At 38.7% G+C, this 27500-nt stretch overlaps 1 protein-coding gene across 15 annotated transcripts in view; it reads left to right on the top strand.

Annotated features, from left to right (window-relative positions):
• The window catches only part of ROBO2 (roundabout guidance receptor 2), a 1042455-nt gene that overhangs the window by 155095 nt on the left and 859860 nt on the right, over positions 1-27500 (top strand). The window contains exon 1 of one of the 15 annotated variants that reach the window (XM_026794852.2): positions 20408-21317. The exons of 1 other annotated variant lie outside the window; for it this stretch is intronic. In XM_026794852.2, the coding sequence (XP_026650653.2) occupies positions 21197-21317 (121 nt within the window). In that variant the 5' untranslated portion in view covers positions 20408-21196. Of the gene's footprint in view, positions 1-20407; positions 21318-27500 lie in introns of those variants that run through there. 13 more of the 15 variants (XM_014268608.3, XM_074532747.1, XM_026794854.2 and 10 more) reach the window with 13 other exon arrangements.

Raw genomic sequence — 27500 nt, 5'->3', positions numbered from 1 at the left:
CAAAGCAAGCCTTGTCTCTCCCACGTCACATGAGGGCAGATTGAAGGTGGGGCATTACCAATCATAGATGTAGGCACAATTATATTTTAAGTGTATTAGTGCCTTCCATGTGGCACAGGGTAATTTACAATTACAATCCCTTCCCCTTAGTTGTTGCACTACAATCTATTGGCAAATTGCATTTCCTAAGGCCTAGAAACATTTTTTTTAATCATCCTTGAAACACAAAGGTTTTGGTTTCTTGATGGTTAATTGCTGTTTTACTTTTACACTAACTCCTAAGTTGTTTCTCCTTGTCTCCTATCACCCTTGAAATCAGTGTGCTGATGTTATTACCCAGCAATCCTCACCTTCTTATGCTGGAAAACACAAAAATACCCAGAAAGACACTGAAAAATCACACAGTCATTGATTAGTTTAAAATGAAATTGTTGATGGAGCTTCCACTCCCTGAAGTTGGTAGGAAGGTGGCGTGGTGGGCTGTGAAAGCAGGAAGATCTGAGTCCCTTCTGGTTTCTGCTGCTGCCTGACAGGGCGTGTCATCTTCCAACCTGCAGTTCTGATGATTCATCAGAAGAAAAAATCCTTTTAATAGAGAGCATTGAATTGGCTATAATGAGCCCTTATTTGAAAATTCACTGTATGTTGTTCCTTTTTCCTAATGTTTCTGCAAGTGTATGAACTCAGATTTTTATAAAGGAAAGAATCAGGTGATTTGCAGCTTTAAAGTTGTATATTTTGCTGTCTAGGCAACTTACAGTAGTTGGGTCACATTATGATAATTAGCCTATTTATAAGTTAGCTAATGGAGTTCTTTGTTTTAAGCACAATAAATTCTAAAATTAGTGAATAAAACTAGAAGCCCGTTTTCAGATCCATTTAGATGAAAGGTGCTATATAATTTTAAAGCTATTAGAAATGATTGAAAGATGTTTTCACAACTGCTGCTAGATTGCATGGGAATGTGGAATAGCATTTCAAAAGATTTCAAAATTGCTGTGGGTGTGCTCTGGAGAACTGCTGAACCTTCACTACAGCTTCCTTTTTGCCTGCTGCTGACTATGGCAGTGTTTCAGTAATCAGGTACTCATTTTCATGCTAACTTTCTTCACTTTCAGTCCTGAGTCTCCCAGCCCCTCTGAAAAGGTATTTAATGTTTTTTAAAATGTGTGTATATACATCTATACATATACCTATATATCTTCACACACATGCACACATATTTCAACATTCACATTTAATATTGATTGATTCTAAATAATCTGTATGGTTAGGGGTGGGCATCCAGGTGTATCTGAGACTCCATTGAGTGCAAGGTCTCCAGAATAAAACTATTCTAAAACTTGAAAACAAACCAGACTTCTATATTATGACATGGTAGGACACACCAGTTATATTGTCATGGTAAAGACTGTGTTTTTCATTGCATTAAAAGCAGTGATTCTGGTTCCTTATTTATGTATGAACAGCATGTTCTTCCGATAATGATGATATTTGATTTAAAAAAACTGGTAAGGATGCATTTGCTGCTGAATCTCTTAATTATATTGACCTAACATTTACTTTCAAATAAGCACTTTAAGAGATTTTTTTTTCCATCTGTCAGACTTTTTTTTTTTTAAGTTGTTTTTGAAATGTTTTGCTAGTGGAGAGAGATGCAGTTCTTTAATGTCTCCTCACAATTAAAGCTAATGGAAATATCACATTTGTGCTTAATGTAAAGTAGTAGCTTTAAATAATTAACTCTCTTTGTATGTGTTGTAGATGATAGATATATGGGTCTCTTCTGCCTAAAAAGTTGCTTCAAAGTTTCTATAGAAGGAAAATAAAAAGAAACTTTTGAAAGATGTTCTAAGACTAGGGAACAGATTTCAGCAAGAATTCTCCCTATAATAATCCAGGAGTCTCATCTTTCAAAGCAATCTTATTTTTTTGAAAGGACTCTTGATACCAGTAGTTAGTGGTGAACTGTTAGATTTTCAAAAACTAGCTTGTAAGTAATCCTCCAGTTCTTTTTGGCTTTTCTTTATGGAGTGTCTCTCCTTCTGTTGGGTCTCTCTGCATCATTCTTATGCTATGCAAAGAGTGGAAGAATGAGATCAGACAATAACAACCAAGAAACTAAATTGATTGTGTAACCTGCACTTTGAAAACTGGTTAACTGAAAGATTTCTATTTTTCTTTTGTAGTTTCATTTCATTAACTCTTCCACTGAAGAGTTTTTTTACTTCCTTTACATTTCTAGCATTGTGAACACCTAGGGGTGAACCCAATAGAATTGTTACATCGTTTAATAGAATAGGATGTGACATGATGCTACTCGATATAGTGCCTGAAAATAGCAAGATACAATACATTGCAGAAAGCATTTGGAAATTCTGAGCACTGCAGGTAGAAAATAGCCAATTTCAAATCTGACATGTGCATATCTTCATTTTTACTCTCTAATTATGCCATAAACAAGCCTAATTCATGATAGCACTTTGAAGTAGTTGGCAATTATTCTTTTCAGACTAAAACATTACCTGAGGCAGCAAGAACTTCCCTTCTTCATACATCAACATGTTACTGTGTTAATGTGCTTATTATTGTACCATTTTGATTGAAAATGCTAATTATGATTGTTCTTGAACTTAATGTGATTTTTCTGGCTGACAGTGACCATTTAATAAATGGTAACAACTTTTCACTACAAGAGCTATTAGTCTTTAAAAGGGAACTGCTCTTTAAAAGGGAACTGCTCTTCCTTTTCAAAGAATCCTAACATTACTTCTCTGGAACAAAATCTTGCATAATCATACTTATAATGACACTCTAAGAGTTTGTGGTTATCCCCAGATAATGACACTGGTAGGTATTTAAAGGCAGTCTGTTCAAAGAAAAATCAAGGAAAAGAAAAAGTTCATAAATAACAAGTCAAGGGCCAAGGTTAGAACTCTAGTTTTTAATCTGTTTAATGAAACGTAAAAAACCTCTTGTAGTTTGATTTTAAAGTTATATGTCTGCAAGTAAGGATAATTTGTGAATAACTGCTTCTTTTTATTCTGTTGAATAAAAATATTCTCTGTAAAAAAAAAGAGCAGTTGATAATTCAACCCACCTGGAAGCAAAACTGGCACAACTGGAAGTCAATGTCTGTGAAGAATCAGTGTAGACAAGTCAAATTTTTGCAAAATAGAAATTCAGCTGTGTGAACTGATTTTTTTTTTTTTTTTTTTTGCTGCTATTCATAAAGCTGAATTTGTGCCTAGCCCATTGTTGAGAAGTTGGCCATTGATGTTTGGATTAATTATTTTGCTATGGCAGATTAAATTGTGGCATTCGGCCTTTGTGAGGGCAGGAAGGGTCCTCTGGAGTTACATTGTGCTCTCTGAAATCAGAGAGATACCACCCTAATTAAACACACAGGAAGTATCTTTCCAATCTCATTTAGCATTAATATTTCAGTGTCCCCCTTAACCCACAGCATAATTAATTAGCATTAGAGCCATATGCTCGTGTTGTGTGCTCAGTCCTCTGAACAATGCCCATGCTTCCGTAGGGCTTCCCAGTGTTCTGCTCTGTCCAGGTGTGTGGAGGGGATGCTCTTGGAGGGAGTGCATTTTTCTGCCTGGGGGAAATTAGTTTGGGGGAAACAACAATGAGAAATGCAGTCACAGCTCTTTGTGGGTAAAATTGTCAGTAGATTCTGCACCTCTGCTCCAATCTGGTGAAATCCCACCTGGAGTGTTGTGTCTAGCAATGGAGTCCTCAGCACAGGAAGGACATGGACTTTCGGAGCCAGTCCAGAGAGGCCATCAAGATGATCAGAGGGATGGAGCAGCTCTGCTGGGAGGAGAGGCTGAGAGCACTGGGATTGTTCAGGCTGGAACAGAGAAGGCTTTGGGGTGAGCTAACTGTGGCCTTCCAGTGCCTGAAGGGAGCCCACAGGCAAGATGGAGAGAGAGTATTTACAAGGGCTTGGAGTGATGAGACAAGTGGGAATGGCTTCAAACTGAGAGTAGGATTAGGTTGTACATCAGGAAGAAATTCTTTCCTGTGAGGGTGGTGAGACCCTGGCACAGGTTGCCCAAAGAAGCTGTGGCTGCCCCATCCCTGGAAGCGTTCAAAGCCAGGTTGGATGGGGCACTGAGCAACCTGGGATAGTGGAAGATGTCTTGCTCCAACAAGATGATCCTGAAGGTCCATTCCAAACTAGGCCATTGTCTGATTAGCAGGGTAGAGGAAGAATAAATGGAAGAAAATAGCTGCAAACTTTTATGGATGGGCAAGACAGACTGGTGTTGATCTTGCATGGAAAAGATAATGATGAGCAAGAGGTTTTTTGGTCAAAAATCATTGCTGTAAGGCTAGTGGGAGTTTGGAGACAGAAGGAATTGGTATGAGTATAGAGAAGATGAAAAATATGTTGTTTAGTTAAAAAATAGTACAGGAGCTGCAGCCCCATGATCACAAAGAGACTGAGAAGTTCAGGCTGCTGGAGATCTGAGTAGTGCCCCAGCAGGGTCCTCCTCTCAGCATTGATTACAAAAGGAGGTTTGGGCTAGGAGGGTCCTAATTTAGACCTCTCATGCAAATGTTGAAATCTGCCAGGGGTTTGGGGTGGAGTCTTGCTATTTCTGGTTTTGTTCAATCTTTGTGCAATACAGCACCAGTCTGGGTTTCTAAACTGTGATTACTGTTCTAAGTATAAATAATAATAATGGTTCCTGCTGTCATTTAAGATATATTGCAAACAATCTAAGGGCTTCAGTTTCTCCTTGATAGGAAAATGTGCACCATAAAGTAATACCATGCACAGGAATAGAAAATATATTAAAAAAATAAATTAACCCATGTTTAAAATAAATTATACTGTAACTCAGCAAATTTTTGATAACTGCAGAAGCAAGATATCTGGGACACTTGTGGGATATTTTAGCTTTCCTTTGTTACATATTTTCAGTTTAATACTGGTTATCAGTGCTTAATAAATGCACTGCCATTAGATCTTGGGTGTGTTAATTATTGGCTGCATTTATTGCTACTGGTATTTTCAGATTTGGCTGTGAGTGGGGACCTCCTGGGACAGATGGTGTGGTGAAGTCACCTAGTGATACCTAACTCCAGAGGAATTAAGGATTTCCAGGTCTCACCTGGTGAAAACCTTCTCTTTGCTTTGACTTGCTTGAATTCCCTGCTTGCATTTTTGCCTGGGATTCTTGCCACAAGCGAGTGGTCAGATCAGCAGCCAGACCTTGCCCTCAGCACCTCCTCTGGTGGCCCCTGTGCTGTCACATTTGGTTGTTCTCTGCTGCTGCTGCCCTGAGCGCAGCCCTGGTGGGGTCAGGCAGGGGCAGAGCTGAGCCTGGTACGGCTCATTGCCCTCAGTGCTGCTCGGCTGGGAGGCAAGGAAGGGATGGGGAGGGACAGCTGTTACCTTCATGGTGTCACTGCATCCCCCTCAACCTTGGACAGCACAAACCCACTTTATTCACTTGCCTTTTGATACACAAATTTAGCATCAAGGCCTGGCATTCTTGTGGGCTTTCAAGGAATGTTCACTTAAGTATACATTCATTTTCAGACCTAAAGTGAAGTCAAATATCCTGTGTGCCACCCTACCTAAGTGCATTATGTTGCATTTTAGAGTGTTTCAAATGTTTTTACTCTACAAGAATTCAATTTGTCTCTGCTCAGAAAAAGAAAGAAAATAAAATGAGTGTACAAGGTCTAGGCAAAAATATATAGGATTACAGTGTGTGAAATTTTGCTACTATTTATAAAAAAATAAATTTAGTCTTTGATACATGGAAATTTTTAATACCACAAAAATTCTCTGGTATTCCCTCCAAATGTCTTTATATATAAATGTCTATATATGTATATGACTCTATAATAAATGCACAGTGTAGTATTTGTTCTAATTAAACTATAAAGATGTTTTAAAATTCCTTTAAATGCAAAAAAGCCCCTCTTAGTTGGTTAGAACAGTTGGCACATGACAATAGTTTATCTGATAGATCATATATGTGTCTGGTCCAAAATACATCTTGTGGTATTTTAGTTGTGGAGTATTATTTAAAGGTCTCCTAGGGAGATGAAAGAGTCTGAACACTGTGTTGTGATTTCCCTCTTTGGTTTCCTAGGGGCATCTCAGCAGTCATGTTCTCTTCTACCCACCAGTTTTGGAAAAGTTGGTGGAAAACACACAGTTATTAGGGAGAGGAGACATAGGGAAACCCACAAGTGCATAGTATCTAAAGGTAAACTCGTGATGGGATTGCTCTGCCATGCTCATAATTTCCTTATGACTGTAAAGTGCCATCAAATCCAAATTAAGACAATAAAATGGAGCTGTATGCATGAGCATCTGGTTGCTAAAGTTAAGATCATAGGTGACATACAAGTGTAGTACCAACAATATGGCTTTCTGAAGAGCCTCATCTAACCTGGCCTTGAACAATTCCAGGGGTGGAGCATCCACAGTTTCTCTGGACAGCCTGTGCCAGGGCCTCACCACCCTCACAAGAAAGAATTTCTTCCTATTTTTTTTAATGGTAAAACTGGCTTCTTCTGTATAAATATCTTAAATTTTTGAGTTTATACGAAAGCAAACCCTAAAATAGAAAAATCTCTTAACTACCACTAAAACCAGTGTTTTAATGTCATTTTCTTGGAAACTGTACCAGTTACATTCTTTCTCATGTGGCTGGTATTTCAAACAAGAGAATCTACTCACAATTAACTACAAGTGCTGTGAAGGATGATTCTAAAAGTCCCTTCTTGCCTTAAAATCTATTCATTGGAATAATCAGCACATGGGCCCTTCTAAGCCTTTAGGATTGCTGCAGCAATTTGCATACTTAAAAAATGCTGATAATATGTACTGTAGTGTGAAGATACCAAAGACTTAGATTAACCATTTTAAAAGGTTTTGCATTGTTTGAACACTGCAGTCTGCTGTAAATCTGCCTGAAATTAGGGCACTCTGCTGTGTAGGATAAGGTGGCAACATCATTTTATCTCAGGCTCTGGGCTGAAGTGAAGCACATATCCTAAAACAGGTCACCTCCAACAGTGAATATAAACTAACTCCTAAATTGTTCATTATAGAGCTGACAGTCTGATTTGCCTTTATCATGCACTTGTTAATCTGAGTCCTTAAATGAAAGCTGTGCATGGCTTTGGGTGAAATGCTTTGCAGCTAATGGCAGGGATTGGTTTCTCAAAGCCCTCCTCTAAATCATGGCTTCAACTGCAAACTGCCCAAGTTTTTAGCTCAGTTTGCATCTCAGCTGCTTCTTTGTAAACTGCCCAGTCTTCTTTCATGTGTGGTGAGAGTGAAGCCTTAAGAAACTAAAAGTTGTGCAGGTACTTTGATGATAAAAGCTACATAAATATGTAGATAGATTAACATATGGAGGAAAATGGCATCTGCTCTGACAGTGATAGGAGTTAAGAGCCAAAATCTGACAAGGTTTTTGTGCTTATTAAAATATTTCTACCATTACCTTATTGCAAGCTTACAGGAAACATCTGCTTAGAGTTTTGCATTTTTATTCATCTTACATAATTCTCTGTTTTCTGAAGAGGCCACACGGTACTGTTATTTTATTTACATATCGGTTAAGCAGAATTTACGAAACAAGGGGACATCAGGTGTTGGGAAGGAGCTGGAGTCTTTGGATGCCATCAAAGGGCTTCTAAAGCAGGTTCCTCTAAGGTTCTTGTTCCAAATTGCATTGTCTTGAGGAAGCAAAATCTGTCCTTACCTATCTTCAGTCTTTGCATCTGGAAGTCTTATAGGTACAGCATACGAGTTTTTTATCATTATCTCTGGCTTGTGTGCAGTCTGCTCTACAATAGGTGTGGGTTTGTTGTGTTTGGGGGGTTTTTCTTCCCCCATGGAAAATGGTATTATTATTTTGAAAATTCAGCCAAGTTATTTTCCAATGTTGTCCATACTCTGATATATGATAATAATCTCTTGTAAAGAATTACTGCTAATGCTGACAAATTAGCAGAATGCCATATTGTAACTATAAATTGTGGTTGACAGGGATATTGATCCAAGGTTTCTGCTTACTTTACTTGTGCTTACTTCAGGAAGAAGAAGCCTAGGGATTTACCTAGGATTGCCTGTTGCCTATTTCAACAGAGAAATGCTCTGTGTCACAGAAAACAGGAGTTTTTAGGGGTTTTTGTGCTTCATGAGGAGCAGTAGAACAGAGACTGAAATCTCCTCTACATTGTGAGACCATCTACACTGGTCTGGCAGCTCAAATAGGTACTTCAGAGGTGCCACCCATGGGTTTGTGAGGAGCTGTGCCAAGCCCTGGGTCTGACAGCTGGGCTGAGGAATATGTTCATGTCCTTGGTGTGAGACCAACACCTGAACTTCATTTTGGACTTCAGGTTCAGTGAGGATCCATCAATGAGGGAGCTTAACAGGATGCTAAGAGCACTGCATCAAGAAATTCTGCAGAGTTGTGATCTACTCATGAGCAGCCCATGGACCAGATGAAGTCCAGTTATCTATTGCAGTTCATTTCATGAACTGTGTTAATCATAGACTTAATTTTGGCTTGTAATTTACTGATCTGATTTGCTCTAGATTATTAGGGCTTGAAGGCCAAGTCAGATGCCATTTGGAAGCAGTTTACCTTGATTTGCAATTGGATTTCTAAACTGACCTACAACCTTCCTAACATAATGTTAATGAACCACACGTGACTTGCATAGAGAAAAATGCAGAAATAGAGGTTTTTACAATTTTGCTAGAATAAGATTCTTATCTTTAATTCTTTTTGACATTTAACTTGTATGAATCTTGCATATGTATACCTTTGGGGGAAATTACATCTCTTAATTTATAAATATCTCCAATCATGTAGCATCTCTCATTTGAGAAACTGATAAAATATCAGAGGAAAAAGTAGGCAACTGAACCAATGCAACACTGATAAATGTTACCTGTATTTTCTTAGGCCTGTGCCAACTGTTAGACATATATGGCACTGAGTATCTGTCATTTGATGTCCTTCTAGTGAAGAAAGGTATTTTTTATATAAATATATTTAATAATTAGTTGCTTTAAACAGATTTAAAAAAATGTCCCCCATGGGGACATGGGGATAGCATAGGATCAATTATGAAATCAAAGAATTAGTCACTGAGCTATAAAAGGAACACAGGCTATTGAGGAATATCTGTTAGAATTCAGAATTACTGCATGCAATCATAATGTATATGCAAATTCTCCAAGCGTATAAGGAATTATGGCAAATCTAGTAATTGTTTCCTATCATTCTTAAACTCTATTTTTGTGCTTTTTAAAATTACTTAAAGTTGCAGAAGATGTATTTAAAAAGCCCCACCCTCTGCCAGCTGCACAAAGAGGTCAGAAATAGTATATAATTATTGCTGAGCTAATTGCTGGGTGCTAACATACATATAGACATACAGTGTTCAACTCAGACATTATCACAATAGTGGACAATTAGGGCAAATTCAGTGACAGATGAAATGCAAATAGAATTTTTAAACCTAGTACTCTACTGGATTTTTAATTTTTTAATAATCTTAGAATAATTGTCACTTCTATCTTTACCATTATGAATGCAATCTAAAAAAGGTGGCTACATCAGAATAACAGTTGCAAAATTTTCTTTTGGAAGACTATGCTTAAACTCAAAACTACTTATTGTAAAAATAGATTTTAGACATAGACCATGTGTTTTCTTCTAATGTTTATTTTTTTGAAACAGAGGATCTGAGGATTAGAAAGAAAGTGGTTTTTGGAGAATGTTCTGCTGTTTAATTCTTGACTTCAAACTATCTTCTTGAATTACCAGTTTAGGTAAAATATGGAATTCTTTGAAATATGTCTTTTGATATTTTGTAGAAGTAGATTAATTTCAGAATTACTTATTTTTGTGTTGAAATATCTTAAGCTGTAGGAGGGATAGATGAGAAGATAACATAATTAGAAGAAATCTATGGCAACAGTCTGTGCACTTCACGAAGCTTAAGAATATTATGTCCCTTCTCAAACTTTAAAAATCTTCTGGAGAAATACAGCAATGACATGAAAAGCCAACAGTCTTACTGCCTTTTTTGTTTATGAATGTTGTTTAAAAAATGTCAGAACAATGGAAAAAGAATTCTTCTGTGCATATTTAGATATGGGTTTCTCATGGTCATGAGAAACAAGAACATGGAGTTTCATTTTAGGGGTTTTGATATGGGGGGGCACGGCCCAGCTATACTTAAGCTTGAAAGAAATTCCTGCTCTACAGATATATTCTGTTTGGGGATAAATTACACATACTGGAACTTTCTTAGAGCTTTGAAAGTCAAAGAATTCACAGGCAGCTAAAATCACTTGAAAACTGGCGTGTGTATATTAAGGAGTAAGAAATAATTTTAATTTTCATTTAGAGAGAAGAAGGAGAAAAGTCAGACAAAATAAAAGTTGAGGCTCTGTTTAAAATCTGAAGATAGTTAAGGACAGATTTTGCTTCCTCAGGACACATCTGTGCATGCATTTAAGAACAGGAACCTTAGAGGAACCTATTTAAGGAGCCCTTTGGTGGCATCCAAGGACTCCAGCTCCTTCCCAATACCTGATTTCCCCTTGCTTTGCAAATCACAAGCAATATGTCTTCAAAGTCTTCTACAAACTTCTGTTTGTTTCTTCAAAGTTTATGATTTATTTTTCACTCAATACAGTGGATATGATTTATTGCCTCTTTCACAGAGGGAATGAGACTTAAATTGCTAAAGGTAGATGTGGGTAAAGCTGAGAGTAAGTGTGTGGCGATTGATTTCAGGGATAAAGGGAAGCTTTATGGGGGCTGTGTCTGATAAGGCTAACTCTACCTGGACAAGAAAAACCTTTTCAATATGAGCCCAGAAGGATGGGCTTTGAATTGTACAATTAGCAGTGAAAATGACACTGAGAGTTTTAAGCTGAAGACTGTAACATTGATCTAAATTCCAGAGAACTTAGTAAGTGTATGCCACTTGCTTTCACAGATTTCATGTGGTTTTCAAGGCTGTCAGCCAGGACAATGACTGGGGCTCTTAGTAAAAGGGGGAAGGTTGATGAAACAGAATAAAGAGGTGAAAAATTGTCCAGCCTCTCAGAGGAGGAGCAGGGCTTGCTTCAGCCTAAATCTGAGACCAGATCAATTGCATGCGTGACTGCTCCCATTAAATGTTCATGCAGGTAGGACCCAATGATTTTGACTGATCAGAAACTGAAAAAATCACAACTCAGCATTTGTGGCTTCTTGCCATTATTCAAAATCCAGTTTAAAAGGAAGAAGTGAGTTGGCACAGTATTGCTGTGTCCAGTGCTGATTTAAAGAACCCTTTGCACCCCACTGCCCAAAGGAGAGCTCGTACAGATGTCAGGATTCAGCTCACAGCCCAAAATCCTTCCAGTTCGCTTCGAGGCATGTGCAGTGAAAGGTCTGCTCGTGTCAGCCCCCTGTGTTTGCCCTGGCTTCCTCTGGTGCCTGTCAGGGCACAGGCTTTGAGTTTAGCCTTGGCACTGTGCTGGAGAGGCCTCTGGTACTCAGGAGTAGGCTTGTAGTGAAAACACACTTCCCAGGTACAAGAATGAGACCCTGCACCCCTGACCTGAGGGTGGTTTTCTCCTGTTAGGTGTATCTGTAGTGAGCTCTTTGAAGCCAGAGGAACTGGCTCTGCACTGGGCAGAATTTTCTGTGCTGAGGGAGAGAGTAGAATTATTAGCAGTTAAACATATAGGCAATGACCTTATTAAAATCGGTGTACCAGGAAAAGCTACTGAAGTGCACTGCCTTATTCATATAATTTAGGTGCCTTAATGAAATATGTATATGTATGCAAATTCCCAGTTGCTTCACTCGACCTGAGCAAGGTGTGGAGAGCAGAGATTTGATGCACACTGCTGTCTGTGTGTGCAAATGCATGCACACTTGTTTGAACACCTGGGCCTTGGAGGAGAACTTGTTCTGCCTTCCTGGGTGGTGCTGGTGGTCTGCTGCTGTGCTGGCTTGTCTTTGGAAGCTGCTCTGTCTTGCAGTGCCATGATAAATTACAGCCCTTGCTGATTATCTGCTGTCATCTGGCCCCTGGTCAGCCAAGTGAAACCAATGAAAGATCACATTTCTTCCTACTGTGCTGCTATAACACATCCCGAGGATGCTGTAGGCAAAACCCTCGTTATAAATTGTTTTATTCAGTCATGCTTATAATGCTACCTCTGCTGAGCCTGCAGCACAGGATATCCAGGTAGAGAGGAATAGCCTAACTCTAATTTTGCTTCACATATATGACCCTCTGGTAGCAACAAAAGTTCTTTGCCTCTTTGTTTGATTTTTTGTTTGTTTTTGGTTTTGTTTAAACAGGCATTGGTTTTGTACTAGTCCTCTGAAAGCCACTTTCAGTCAAAGGTTTATGTAGTTGTTTAGTAATGCTAATTATTTGAAGGGAAATTCATTCTTATGTGCTGAATGAGAGTGGAAGGCAGTTAACTCTAATGACAAAAGCCATCATAGGAAGAGATTATGCTTTTATTACAAAACCATGCTTGGAGTGTGGCCTCAGACCAACATGGGATACTCTGACAATGGCTTGGCAGGGTGGGGTTGGGGATAAGCTTATCTCAGAAGAGGACTTACATATAAATTTCTCTCAATTCATGAATAATAAGTTGTATTTGCTAACATCAGGCTGAACAGACTGAGGCTAGGATTATAGCCTTGCTAAGTTTTTTTGCCATGTGAATCAGCACTGTTAATAAAGATTTCTGTATGCCAGATGATGCCCTCATTTATACCCAACTTCAGTGTGTGCACCCTCTGCCCTTGGTTATAGGCCAGTGGGGTTGGCCCTGGCATTGAAATGTAATTATCTAGCAGTACCTGATGTACAGTCCGGCTTGTTTCTCTAGTGTGAGCTCTGCAGTGCTAATAGAAGTAAAAAAATAAAATCAGTGAATGAATGAGTGAATTCAGGATTGTCTGTGGTGGTTGTGGCAGATGAAGTGTCTTGCAGTAGCTGTGTCTGTGTTTCATCTGTGAGCTCTTGACCTTTTCCTGCTGCCTGGTGCACAATCTCCTTGCCTGATAGGCTATCTTCCAAAAAAAAAACCAAACCAAGACTGGACCCAACATATGCAGGTAGCTGGATTGTCACATGGTTTGGGCTTTCCTCCTACTGTAACACAGCTGGGCACATGTAGCCTATAATTACTGAAGTGTGAATATCCTTTACCACCAGAACACTGTAAAACAGGGGGTTTTATCTCATTTTACAGAATAGATGAAGATATTTTTCTCAATATCTGCACCTGCAATAAAAATGGGGAAAGAAATAATGAACATGGCACTTGAACATAGCCTCAATCAGCAATTGGTTTTGCATTGCTGTAAACAGAAATAGTTTGAATACAAAAATTGCAATTGTGCAAATATTTTTAAAGCAACAGCAGATACCTGCGTAGCAGGCATCTGTACAGTGTTTATTTCAGTGTTTCAGACAAATACTGATTATACAATACTTGCTGTCTCTCAAAACCACAGAGCCTTAGAGTTAGAGAAATTCTCTAGTTTTTCCTTTATATCCAGAAAATTTAGCAAATAATAGCTATATTTTAATAAGTACTAGAAAAAAATAATCTCTTTTTTAAATACTCTCAAAAGTTCCAAACATTTGCACTGTGATTCTTGGGATTGTCCTGTTCAGGACCAGGAGCTGGACTTGGATGATCCTTGTGGGTTCCTTCCAAATCAGGATATTCTAGGATTCCACTATGGAAGCAGGTGTGTCACAGTTGCTATCTTTTGCCATGTACACATTTATTCTTAACTTGAATGTGGTGTACAAACAACCCAGGCAAAACTGCCAAGCCTTCTGCCTTTTGCAAATAGATTGCAAGTCTGGGGCTGCACAGAAAATAATCCCAGGGTTTAAAGCTGCAGGTTTTTGGGCACTGTGGCATTTTGGCATGGCTTTCACACGGACACATTGCACCCTTGTCTGGTAAGGATTGGTATTTTTGTTTTTTTACGTGGAATCTCAGCTGACTAATGAGTTTCTTCACTTGAGCACTGCAGAAGTCGTAGGTAGAGCAGTGGAGCCGCTGCTGCACCTTTTGTCTTGGATGTGTCCTCAGGGAAACTTCAATACACCATAAAAGGAAAAGCAAGCTAATGTCTTTAATAACTGCGATTCGTCAGAGTTTCATTGTTTCAAGTCACCTGAAATGTGACACCTCGAGCAGTGCTGGAGGCATCCTCAGGTGGATCAATATATGTTCGGAGAAAGCAGATGTATCTCTTGTCACTGGCAGTATTTCCTGAATGATCTCTGTTGCATCTTGGTCCTCCTTTCTTTCTGATCTGAAATTTCAGTTCCTATGTAATTCCATTTTCCAGCAGAACTTGTCTTCTTCCCACATCTTTATTATATGGGGATACCAACATTCCATTACTTAGCTTGTCTTCTCCATGTGTAATTTTTGTCGATTACATCCGGAGACGTTTGATTGACTGGCGTTAGTCGATTCTTCCTAATGGGGCTACTGGGTATTCCAGTGCCAAAGCACTTCAAAAATTCATTGGAAGCAGGATCAGAGGGCCAGATATTAGTTCTTTGTGTCTTCAAAGCTGTGCATAGTGAAATTTAAAGTAAATATGTCTAAAATATTCCCAAAGATGTCAATAAGCTGGAAAACACACAAAAATATTTAAAGCTCTCAAATATTAAGACCTGTTTTATAAATGAAATGTGAGCTGGGCATATATTTTCTAGGAATGATAACCTGAATTTGTTTATTGACAAATCAGAGCCTTTAAGTGTCATAGAAGGTGGGTTATGATCCTTGCATGTATGAACTGGTACCACCAGCCTTTCTGCTTTGCTCTCCCTTCACCATGGCTGTCAGAAATAGGCCTGCCAAAAGAATTTTTAACAAACTGGTGTGCCAGTTGAAAGTATTTGATGAGATATTCTCAAAGTATAACTATTGCTTTACTTACAGTTTGTGAAAATAAATTTTGGCATCTTTTCAAGCTGCAAGTTGCTTTGCTCTCAATTAATCTCTTCTCCCCACTCCTGTTGGACAGGTGTCATGTGCCACTAATTTCATAGTTGTGTTTATTTTGGATTAATGCTCTATTTCTCAGCAGGAAATAGAGCAAACTAGAACACAATAAGATAACATATAATAGGGTTTTCCAATACTAGAAAAGAAGTAAATCAGACTAGAATTGTTTGCTTTTTCCATTTCCCCTTTGTCAAAACCAGAAATGTATTTTCACTCTGAAGCACAAAACACAGTAAAGTGTCTCATTAGTGCTTTTACCTCCTGTTGTGATTTATGACTTCATATGGTATTTTTCTTACCAAAGCAGCTCCTTGGGAAACAGCATGTGTATATTGCTTAACAATTTGTGTTCTTTTTAAATAAATAATATTTATTACATATTGTTAAATATAATTATATGTATATTAGGATATTACAATAAAATTGTTTGTAAAGTTTTTTAAACATACACAACATTTTTTGATAGGTCATGTTTAGCAATTACATTTCAAAGTAACACTAATTCACTTGAAAGCATTTAGAATCTTTGTGTTGGACATAGTGAATAAGATTTTTCTGAGTTAATATTTTTATTAAAAATATTTATAGAGCTAGAAGTTGGCTTTTCCCCATTGTTTACCAAGTATCAAAGCAGTTTCTGGTTGCCTACAAGCTCCATCAAGGAAATTTCTACTTTTTGAACTGAAACTCTGCGTGATTAAGACTGAAATAAGTGGTATATTCAAAGTGAATTATTATAACTCTGTATATACTTAAATATAAACCTCCTATAAATCCTGATTGATGAGGGCAGAATATTATGAAATATATTTCATGTACTTTTTCGTTCTACATAATATAATTTGTGGAGTATCAGAAAGGCCTTAGATCTCTAAGCATAAACAAGAAATAACCCTCAGTATAGAATGTGAATCTTGGACTTATTTTCCTTTTTTTATTGATGTCTTTCTTTTACTGCACTAAAGCAATTATTATAGAGTATTGCTATGCATTGAACCTGCATGCTGTCTTATTCAAGAAGCAAAGCTACTGGTTAGTTATGAATCAGAGAGACACCATTTTGTGGGTCTTTATTATCAGCAAAAACCAAAATGAACATAGTATTTGGAGACTGGCATGCAGCGACAACCAGAACATTTTATTTGGTTATATTCATAACCAAATTCTATTCCCTCCATTTGGAAGGGGGAATAGAAATGTTTTTTTCACAATACCTGCAATGATAGTGCAGACTGTGCTCTAGGAAGGCACTGGTGTCTTAATCCCTGGAAATCACGTGAATTGGAAGGAATTTCAAATATGTTTTTGATTTAGAAGGCTCTGTATTTATTTGGCATGGTAATGTGTTACAAGTATCCTAAAATTTTTCTTCCATTGGTGTCCGTGGCTAACAGAAATCCCCAGGAGCTATCCACAGATATTTAGAATGCCCTAAGCTGAAAGTATTTAAAATCAAAACAATTTTCATGCCTACAAAGAGCTGAATTAATTATGGCCCACAGCAACTTGGACCTCTGTTTATGGTGAGGGAGACAGCAGAAAAATATTCTTAATGCCTTCAATGAAGGATGTGATATTTCCATCTTGTTGTGTTTGGTGTTGATTATATTCCTTTTGCAAAGTTCATTTAGTCATGGGTATTTTCATGCTGCCAGATGCTGGCTGCTTGGGATCTTTGGGATGATGAAGAAGGAGAGAGGTAGGAAAAAATGAAATATTGGTAACTTCTAAGGAGGAGGGATGGACATTTCAACTTCTGTCTCCATTCCTTCTCATCTTAGTCGTGACTATCTAAACCATCATTTTGATCTATTTCTGAAATCTCTGAATTTTTTTTGATAGTCCAGTGTTCTGAAATTGGAAGAATGAAGGCTGTGAATCTTTCTGAGCTTTTCTGAGTGTTAGGACAATTCTATAATTAAAAAGTGCCAGGATATACAATGAGAAAAGCCTGAATGTTGGGTTGGATGGAAGTGTTATTTCGTGAAGGATCTTGAAGAAGTCCATAACCTTCCCTGTAGTGAAATGGAATCTGGATGCCAAATAAAAGGGTCCAAGAACCTGTCAGTAAGCAAGCAGCCAAGGCTTCTGCCTGTGCCTCCTACAGTCTGAAAGCAGCAGAGCTCTCCAAAATATAACCTTTGCAAGACCATGTTGCTCCAGGCTCTGATATTCAAGCTTCTGTGAAATTGTTGTTGCTATTTATCCAAGCCTGAGGGTTTTAACCAAGTGCTCATGCCATCAGCCTTTTGTGCCTGATACAGATTAGTAAAACGAGGGAAAATTTGGAGAGTGACCAGATAGCTGGTTATACCAACTACAGATTAAACTAACTTGAACATATTTTTTCCTGAGTGTCTCACTAGTGGGTTGTTATTTAGGTTGTTGGTGTACACTGCCTCTGAGTAAACATCCTACAATTCTGTTAATTAAAAAGAACCTCTGTATTCATTAATGATGTAGACGTTTATAAGCATAACTTCAGCTTAATTGTAGCTGCTGCCCTTTGGCTTCATGAGCAGAATGAGGGAGAGGATATACAAGTGCTAATTCATCCTGAATGCTGCAGGCTTTTCTCTTGACTTCATCTCATAAACACTAAATTAGAACTGGATATACTTAAGGTGAAGGCAGCAAGGACGGCTCTGAGTGTAGGAATCTTTGGTCTGAGAAATTACTTTTTTTACTGGAGTAAGTTGTATGAAGGGTATTTAGAAAACCATAATATAAGGAAAGGTGAAAAGGATTTTTTAATGATGAAAACACTACATGATCTCAATAAGGTTGTCAAATATACTTTTCAAAGAAATAGGAGGAAGTAATTAAACACATTAGACTCATTGCTAGGACCTAGGGGTGTGGAGAAAAGCATAAATCAATCAAAAAAGGAACTAGACAGTCATCAGGGACATTTGTCTGACATGGGATTGTTTTGCCTCTTGTAGCTCTTGGAGAAGTGTTTGCTGTAATAGTAATAGATTGCTTTTTAGGTTGCTTTTTAATAGATATAGACTGGTTACTTTTCCACTACTGAATACTCAAAGCATGAAATAAAATTCCAAATCAGTCATTTTACATCTCTAAAACAGGATATTGACTTAAAAATCATGATACTTGAAAGAAAAATAAATGTTGAGTTTATTTTATTTGTCTTTCTGATGTTACATCCCTCTCAAAGTTTGTATAATCTTTCTTAAAACCATATCTTTCCTCTGGAGGCATGTCAACTCTGGAAAATTGAAATTCTAATGAACCTGGCATTAAAAAACCCCACTGAATTTCATAAGAACAATTTTTCTGTGTTTCCTTGAAGGTTTGCCTGTTCACTCCTAATATAATGCTAAGGATTCAAAACTTACCTTTATAAAATAATGCAGGAAACCATCATCAGAGTGGAAAGCTGGGCACTTCAGGCATTAGACTGAACCAAGCATGGCCATAGCCAGCAGCAGTGGTGGTTTTCCTCAAACTCCTTGGTGGTCCTGCCCTTCTCCTGCTGTATCACCTGAGCTGCTACTCAGGCAGCACCTGATGCTGCTGAGCCGCTGGAGGCTCATGTCAGAGCTGGCAGAAAGCTGACAGCAACTCATCCTACCTTCCAAAAGCCACTGGTTTCATCAATGCTGAGAATAGAAGGTATTCAGGCTGGGTTGAATTTTTTTGCAGTATAGGGATCAAAGGGGTATTTTTAAGGATGCTTGCCACCAATGGGAATAGTTTTCCCCATAGCAGCTGACTTACTCATGGGTAGGGGTAGGAACAGGATAGTGTCATAGACTTTCAGGGGATTATAAGATTTAAATCAAGACAGAGACTGAAGAAAGTACATGGGCGGTAAAAGTGACATAGGGCTACAGAGAGGGCCAAGACAATCTGTAAAAAGTTTTGAGGTGTGACTGATATTGTCACACATTTTGGACATTGGAAGTGTTTGCTTTCTGATCCAAAACTTTTAAGTTAGTGAATTTTATGGTACCTGAGAGGGGGGGAGCTGTGGGTTGTTTAGTTTAAGGTTTTCTTATTGTCCGGATGCAAAAATCGTCAAACCTCTGTGACCTTCTAAGTTTTTTTGGTTCTTCAACACATCACATGGTGCTAGCAATCAAACAAACATGAGTGTTTGCCTGTCTCATTTCAGTTACAGTTGGGACAGAAATACAAGAAATTGTGTTTTAATTATTAGCAATGAGACTGGTGATTAAGAATGGCTTGATGGAGGAATTTAACAGAAGCCACAGCTTAGTTACTCTACGTGACAGATACTGACCTAATTTTTTGGCAACTAAGAGCCATAAACATCATCCTTGATGTATCAGACTCAGCATCTGGTAGGCTGTCTTATAACTTTTAAAAATTAATGCACAGAAGGATGAAGAACTGTACATCAGCATGTGTTTGTTTTCTGTCTAAATGCAAATGTTACATCCTCACACAAGTCCATAAATATGTTGTAGAACTTAAAAATAAAAGATCCTTCATCATTGATATGGTCATGGTGAAATCCCAGTGTTTCCTTGTTTGTGATATTAGATGCTGTTTGTTTAAAAAAAATATCTCTGAACATATATCAGATGTTCATGATTGTCTCCACCAGCCAAAATATCATTCTTTATTCAGATGAATAAGCAAGGCTTTAGATTTATTAATACCATCTTTTTAGTGTTGCACTGAAAAGGGCATCATGTCTGTGGTTGAAAATGTGATAACTTCAGGGAATTTGTGACCATCGTTGCTTTGTCATTCTAAAGGCATTGATTTTTAAAATTTATATTAATATACCGCACAAGCTTTGTGGCTCATTGGTTTGAGTACTGCATGCTTATATAGAAACAACAAAATGCCAGACTGTAGATGGATTCAAGTTTTTGGGCACACTTAAGCAAGCACTGGGCATCTCAAAACTGTTTGAGCAGTCTGAATGTCAGGAATCTTTCTCAGAGTACCTTGCATGAAAATCCAAAATTTTTCACAGAAAGTCCTGTGTTTGCTGATCCAGCATCAGCAGAGTCAGTGTGTATCTCAAATACAAACATTTGGAGATGTAGGTAGTAGCTCTGTTATTTCTGTGGCAGCAACACCTATTAAAGGGAAAATTGACTGCAATCTATTATTTTGAGAATGTGTGCACTGCTGAATGTCCCCTTTCTCTTTCCTTCCCTCTCCACCCTGTGCTCCCGCCCCCTGGATTTTGGAGATCCTAAGGATAGGCAGTGTGAAAATATAAAATGCATAGCTGCTCTGTGCAGTGAAAAGCTTGCTGCTACTCCTAAAGATTTGTTCTTCCTGTTTGCTACTTTAAGAAAAAAAAATTAAAAAATCACGCAGGGCTCTTCCCATGCAATAATTCAGCAACGCTGCAAGCAGTTAGGGTGTTGGAGCTTGCATTTTAGTTTAGAATGTGAAGTAAAGCTTTAAGAAAATGCAGTGCAAAGTCCTGAGCAGTGGCACAGTGCAGAGCAGGAAATCTCCTGCACACAATAGAGATTAAATGCTCCCTGTGCATAGTGTATTCTGCTCAGCCCTCTGCGCTCGGAGCTGGGACCGTGGCAGTCGTTATCTCCAGCAGGTTCCTTGGTGATTTTCAAGCCCTGCACTACCTACCCAAGTGGCAGTGACACCAGCTTTCACTGAAGCCTTATTACTCTTAAAAGAGCAATTTGGTTGGTTGCACAGCTATTAGGATCAGACAGTCAGGCTTAAAGCTGTCAGTACAACTGCTTCTCATCTTTTTTCACAATCCTGACATCTTTTCTCTTTTCTGCTGGACACAAGCATTACTGTATTTATCATTTTCAATCAAGCTCACGCTGCAAGCTGAGGAATATATTCCCACAGAAACCCAAGTGAGGAGCAGAAATTATTTTATAGCTGCTGTAGTAGCAGCGGTGCTGGCTGCATGTTGTGTGGGAGAAATCGGATCAGTGAGAAATGTGGCTTTCCTCAGGGCTACATCATTGAAAAATTACTTCAACGTCTGAGAGGAGCAAAGCTACTCCTTGCTCTAATTTTTCAATGATTAATCACTCTTCCCTAAGTAAATACAAAGTGGGGGAGAAGATGTGAGATTTTTTTTAATTTTTTTTTTTTTATATTTTTCTAAAATAACTTGTGGAAATGTTGTCATTGAAAAAGGGGAAAATCACTATGCTTGAACTTCTTTTCATTTTGATGTTGCTCTTCTCTGGACCAACCCTGAGCAAGCTTAGCAGGACCAAAGGCAAACACTGGAAGGGGGGTAAGTGGAAAGGAAAAGTTTTGTGATGGATGTTTGGGTAAGGTACTGAAAAGCTGCATTAAAAGTAATCTAAGGAGAATACCTGTGCTATTTTGAGTGACTCAGATTTCAGGTTGCTGTGTGGGCTTGCAGTAGGATGCTAAAAAGAGAGCATGGAGTTTAATTTGTTTTCTTGTTAGTTTGCCTGGCTGTCTCTGTGTAAGGTATGTATTCCTTGCAGGAATTTTGCTTTGCTTTGTACCATTAGCAGAATAATGTCTGGGGCCTTGATACAAATAAATGCATGCCATTTAAAAATGTAGTGATTTTTTGGATTGTGAGAATTCAGATTGCTCTTTTAATTATGGAGCCTCTGGGACTCTTGTGGCTTTATTGGAAGTGATGTTACCCCTGTCACAGGGGCTACAGTGTTGGGAAAGAAGAGAGAAAGAAAGCAAGAAGCCTATTTTGAGTGCAGAATTGTTAGTATATGTGGTAAAAATGACTAGACAGACATTTTTTTTTTTTAGAATACATGGATGTTGTGAAATGCACTGCCAGCAGCACTAATTGGCTGACTGGCTATGTCAGTGTTGATGTGTTAATAAAGATAAATTGCATTAACTTCATCGAAAAAAATGCTATGTTGAGAAAACACTTATGATTTTTGAAGGCAGCAATCCATTTTCCTCTTCTGTTGAAAAGTGCTGGGAAGATTTACCCTGTGTGTGCTGTGAGCAGTTCACTAAATGTGCCTTTTCATAAAGTTCACTTTGTTTTGCTTCCTTGCATGACATTTGTTTATGGAAAACACAGGTTATTGAGGTCTCCTAATCTAATATAGCTCACTGAGCATAAATGGTATCTCATAAATATTTGGACTGAGGGACTGTGGATTGTAGATAGTTTGATATTTTCTCCCTGGTTGTTTCTTGGTATTGCTGATTGGAGGCACCCCCAGGATTTTTTTACTTGTTTTTTTTCCTCCCCTTACAAGTGTTGCCACAGCATGGTGTGTTTATCACAGCTTTAATAGCACTTCCAGCTTTTCTCTGCTGTCAGTATTGTGATCTGAGGTTAAAGAGTAGCATCAACATTAAAAAGAAGTTTTAATAATTTATCACAACATCTCAGCAGGAGACTCCTCCCTCCCCCCCTCGACATTTCCTTTTGTTGCATTTAATCTTCCACCTACTGCACCTTCAAGGGAAAAGTTGCAGCACACGCTTAACCTGGATTGTTAATGCAGCACATATATCTGAAAATTATTTCCTGGTCCTGTAAATCACATTATCACATGTATCACACAGTGCTGCTGCTGGGTATTCTCGTTGCAAATTACAAGCTGTTATTTACTCTGGGCAGCATGACCTCTCCTCAGAGGTATGTGACTTAGGAATATATGTCACTGTCAAGTTTCTGGGATTTAAGAAATGCTGTTAACTTTTTTTCCTCTTTCTCCCATTTTCAATTAAATCTGGTAAATGAAGGCTGGATTGCTTTGGTCTCTTACCTACTCTCAGGCAGAGGCAAAGAGCTGAATTTTTATCATGGGTAGAAAATAACCTGTGAACCTGACTGCAGAAAATATCTTAATATGGTCTTTTGCTGTTCTGAGAAGTGTTTTTTGCAGCTGAAACAAAACATAAGGAAGATACCTGTTTCAAGGAGGCTAGGAAGCAATTTGTCTTGTTTGCTTGGAGCTCTGAATCAGCAAAAACCTCAGCATCCCTGCTGCCCAGTGGTTTGTTTCATGTGTGATATTACTGTGAGTGCTGTGTGGCTTGGAGAGGGTGCCTGCTTTCTGAGGAGAGCTCCAAGTTCAGGATCTGTCAGAACACAGTTGTAATGTCATGTCATGTAGTCTGAGTGTTTCTGACCTCCAAAACAGGATGTGTGCACCTCCCCTTCCCATTAACCATTAAGGATCAGCTTTTGCTCCTATCTCAGTGGTGGGGGTTGTTTTTGTTGGTGTGCACATGGAATTCAGGGTGTTGCTTGGTGAGAGGTCAGCATGCAGACTTCTCCAGTGAAGCTCACTGGGAAGCCCATCCCAAAATGGCAACAGAGGTTTCTTATATTCTTATTTTTCTGAGATTCCAGACAGCCAGAGATCTGCATACCAACTTCCAGCTCTGTTGCTGGAAGTGCATTGGATGGCTCACATTGTATGTACTCTCATTGTATCCACTATGCTGAAATGAGGGGCATGATGGGTAGAAACAGCTGATTTAGACCATCCTCTAGTTCTTCTATACCATATTTTGTTTCAAAAGTGCTGCAAAGTGTGGACCTCTTTGGAGAGTGTTGGTATGTGTGTGGGCTTTGTGTCTGTGTAGGTCCTGCTCATGATCAGTACAAGTTAATGAATCTAGAAAATTTTCTGGTACAATCAGTAAAAATTTCAGTGTTGAAGTTACAAGCTCTAAGACATTTTCTATGGTCCTTCTGTATAATTCTGTATTTATGACAAAACCAACTCTTTTCATCTGTATTTTTCTCCTTGGAATTCACCAAATCCAAGAAAAATAGTTACATACAACTAAAAGAATGGAATTATGGGTAGAAAACTGCTATGTTAGGTGTCAGGGAGTGAAATGAGTCCTGTATGTGGGTCCAGAGAAACATAAAGATACCATTTTCTTTTCTCGCTGTTTTTAAGTCTGCAAGCCAGAAAACCTTTCAGAATGATTTACTGGAATGCAGTCTCTAAATGTGCTTTAAACTGGGATTTATAAACTAATGATCAAGATAAACTGGAGTCTAAAAGCAGAACCTGGAAGTACAAATCAACTGGAATTTCTTTTTCCCTTTAAGCTGACATAACACCCCATGGTTCAAGTTTAAGAAGGATTTACAATAGGGAGACCAACAAACTAGGAAAAGAACAAGAAGATTAAGTATTGTTTTGAGTTTGCATTGGATGACTCCATCTTAAATCAGAAAGCAGATTTGAGGTGTTGCTAATGCCTACCCCCTTCTGAATTCTTCAATTTCTTCCCTTTGCCATAAATCTTGGTCATATGTAAGGGGGGAAGGTTTGAGTGTGGATGTGCATTGTGTCTGTCCAGTGGCATCTGGGAGAGTTTGCAGACTGGGAATTAAGCTGCCCATTTGATTTCTGTGTGAAAGGCTGTGTGACAGAACTGTTCAGAGAGAGAGAGGGTGGCATCATTAGGACAGCCACCACTCCTGGAGGACATAAACCCCTCACTCATCTTGGAAACAGCTCAGGCATTCCCCATGGGGGGAAGCTGTGCCCATCCAGGCTGCTGGGCAGCTTTGAGGAGTCTGACCCTGTGCATGGTGATCTCTGTGACAGGATCTGTCCTTTGGCCACCCCAGCTGAGGGGGAGCAGCCTGAGCCACTCTGGGATGGTCCTTGGGGTGAGCTGAGCCTCAGCAGGGGCACAGAGAGACTCTGTGCACACACCTGGCATGAAAATAATTTGGCAACAGTGCTGGCAACACCTCCCAAGTGAAGAGAAGACCTTCAGGACTGGGGAGAGGAGTTGGAGATGAAAAGACTTCGGAAGAAAAGGACAAGACCTAGGGCTGGGAAATCCAGGTTAAAGAATGCCTTCTTCCCAAAGCCTCATTTATTCACATCTCCTTTGTGCTTCACTGAAAGAATTTCCATTTTTAGAACTCACAGTGACTTGATTTACTTAGGATAAAACTGTAGAAGTAAAAATAAAATGCAACCACAGGGCATCACCCCACAGAACTATATGAGGGTGGTGCCTGTCCTTACTGTCTACGGGGAAGTGAAGCAATAATGTCTTTAATGACTAAATCAAAGTTTATTATGCAAGTGATCCAGCCTTATATTTCAGTTCCAATTTCAGCTCTACTGCAGTTTAATCATTTTTATAGCAAAAGGTACCAGTGTTACAAATCTTAAGTGTCTCTGGCAAGGCATTGCTGGTGGGGGTGATGCAAAGCTGTGTGCCTCAGATTCAGTCTCCCTACAGATTGATCAGCACATGCATTATTTAGGGTGCATGTAGTACACCAACACTAGTTTAAATGTTAAATAAATGAAAGTAGATAGGAGTCATTGACATGGAGCCAGGTAGCCTGGATTTCAGTGTAATTGTGAGGCATGAGGGGTCTGGTTGTATGTGGAGCTTTTGATGTGGTGGTTGAGTTGCAGCGCATGTAGAGCACAGCCAGCTGTGCTGGGATGATTCACTGTTTACTTTATGTGATTTTAAGCATAACACTTTATATAGTTTGCCATTTATCTAATTTAAGTAATTTATTTTATGTAATTTCAAGGATAAACTGCATGAATTATTTTTTAATATTTTACCATGATGTATGACTAACATTATTTCTTAAATATTGAGAGATTAAACATGCTGCTGTGCTTTTTTACATTGGAAAAGCTTATGAAATGCTGACCAAAAGTTTCAGACTCAGGGTCCTAAAAGTATTTCCCTGTGTTTCACAGAAGCAACCTGATTTTGAGTAGTAAGAAATTCACAATTTTTTTCACTTCAGAGGAAGCTCGATATATTTGAGGAGGTGGCTTGTGCATAGCTAAGGATCTAAAGGTCTAATTTTAGAAACTGAGTACTGTAAGTGTGGATCTGCAGTTTTAGTTTGACTGCAAGTATATAAAGCATATGACTACACACAGTATGTGATTTGATGTACCAAAGGGTGTTCTAATAGTTTTGCTTTCAGAATTCCTAAAAGGGGAAAGAGTATTTATTTGGATGCAGAGTGACTGTGAAATTAACAGGGATTTATTTAGTCTTCTATTTTCTCTTAAGTCTGGATTTGGTCCTTTTCCCATGAAACAAACAAATTTTTTGCACCTTTTTTTACACCACTTTATTCAGAGTAAGATCTGAATTTAAAAGGTTTTCTGGGGATGCTTGAAGCTTCCTGCACATATTTTGTTGGAATAAATGGAATATATATGTATCTGTTTATTAATCTCTTTGAAGACATTTGAAATACTTCATAGAAGTTTGGCATCCTGTGTTTAGTCTCATACAGGCAGATGCAATGGAGATGGGACCAATGGAAAACTGAGCTTGTGAGAGTTTTTTTCTCAGCTGTAAGGGAGGGAAAATGATGTGGCTTTTGCAGTCACAAGGGGAGCTATGTGGGGGAAGTGTAACATCGAGTTAAGAGCAGAGCAGTGCTGTCACAAAACTAAACAGCAGCAATTAAAACATAGGCTGGGAGAGTGTTTCCAGACACCTTTGAGAAGGGATTGCAGATGGAGTCAGCCTAAGCCAGGTTTTCAGTTTCCATCTTCCCAGAGTCCTGTTCTGCAGGATCTCCCTCTGGCTCTTCCACTGGTGCCACTGCTCCTGCACATCTGCTGGATGCTCAGGGAGCCCATCCAGGTGGGAACTGGCCAGAGAAGAGAGGATGGCATTCCTGTAGCTGATGGCATTCCTGTAGCTGATGGCATTCCTTTAGCTGATGGCATTCCTTTAGCTGATGCCATCCCTTCCTTTGAACGCTCTCAGGCCACAGGGGAGCTCGGTACAGAAGGGGGCTATGGCCACAAGGGAAGAGAAGAGATTGTGATCATGGTTGGGTTTAGGGGAGTTCAAGTTGACACATAGCTTCACCCTGCAGCTCCAGACTATCTAGGGGAAAAAAAAAATAATAAGGTGACACCTTTCTTTGAATCCTATGTCCACATCCTGTGCTTGGAGTATTGCTTGAAGTGTTTGCTATCATATTAAAAAGTATGTTGATCAAACAGTTATAAACCAGAAGGAATATTTAAATAACACTTCACCCACCACGCATACAGGTTCTTCTCCTTTGGTTATTTGCAATTTTTTTTTTTCTGTGTTGAACAGATTTTGGAACCATAAAGCATCACTGACATCAGAAAACCAGCAAGCACAAGCACACTCTCTTTACTTTTGTCCACAAATAAAATGAATGCGTGTACATTGCCTTTAGGTGTTGAAAGAGCACAGATCAGATGTGCACTTTCAAACTGATGAATAAGCTTAAACACATACCAGAATGGCTGAAGAAATGTTATTTTGGCTTTCCCTTTCTACAAATTTTCAAAGAAAATATTGTTCATCAGTTAAACACTATTGATTTTTTACTTCAAAGCATGATCTAAGGAAGACTCAAGAGCCATTACTAAATAATCTCAGGAAATCTTCTTTTCTTAGTATATTCAAAAGTGGGGGGGCAGGGATTTGTGATGCTTTT

This window comes from Zonotrichia albicollis, chromosome 2 (assembly GCF_047830755.1).
Source record: "Zonotrichia albicollis isolate bZonAlb1 chromosome 2, bZonAlb1.hap1, whole genome shotgun sequence".
Taxonomy (NCBI): domain Eukaryota; kingdom Metazoa; phylum Chordata; class Aves; order Passeriformes; family Passerellidae; genus Zonotrichia; species Zonotrichia albicollis.
Note: the sequence above shows the minus strand (reverse complement) of the source record. Positions and strands in the feature narration are given on the sequence as shown.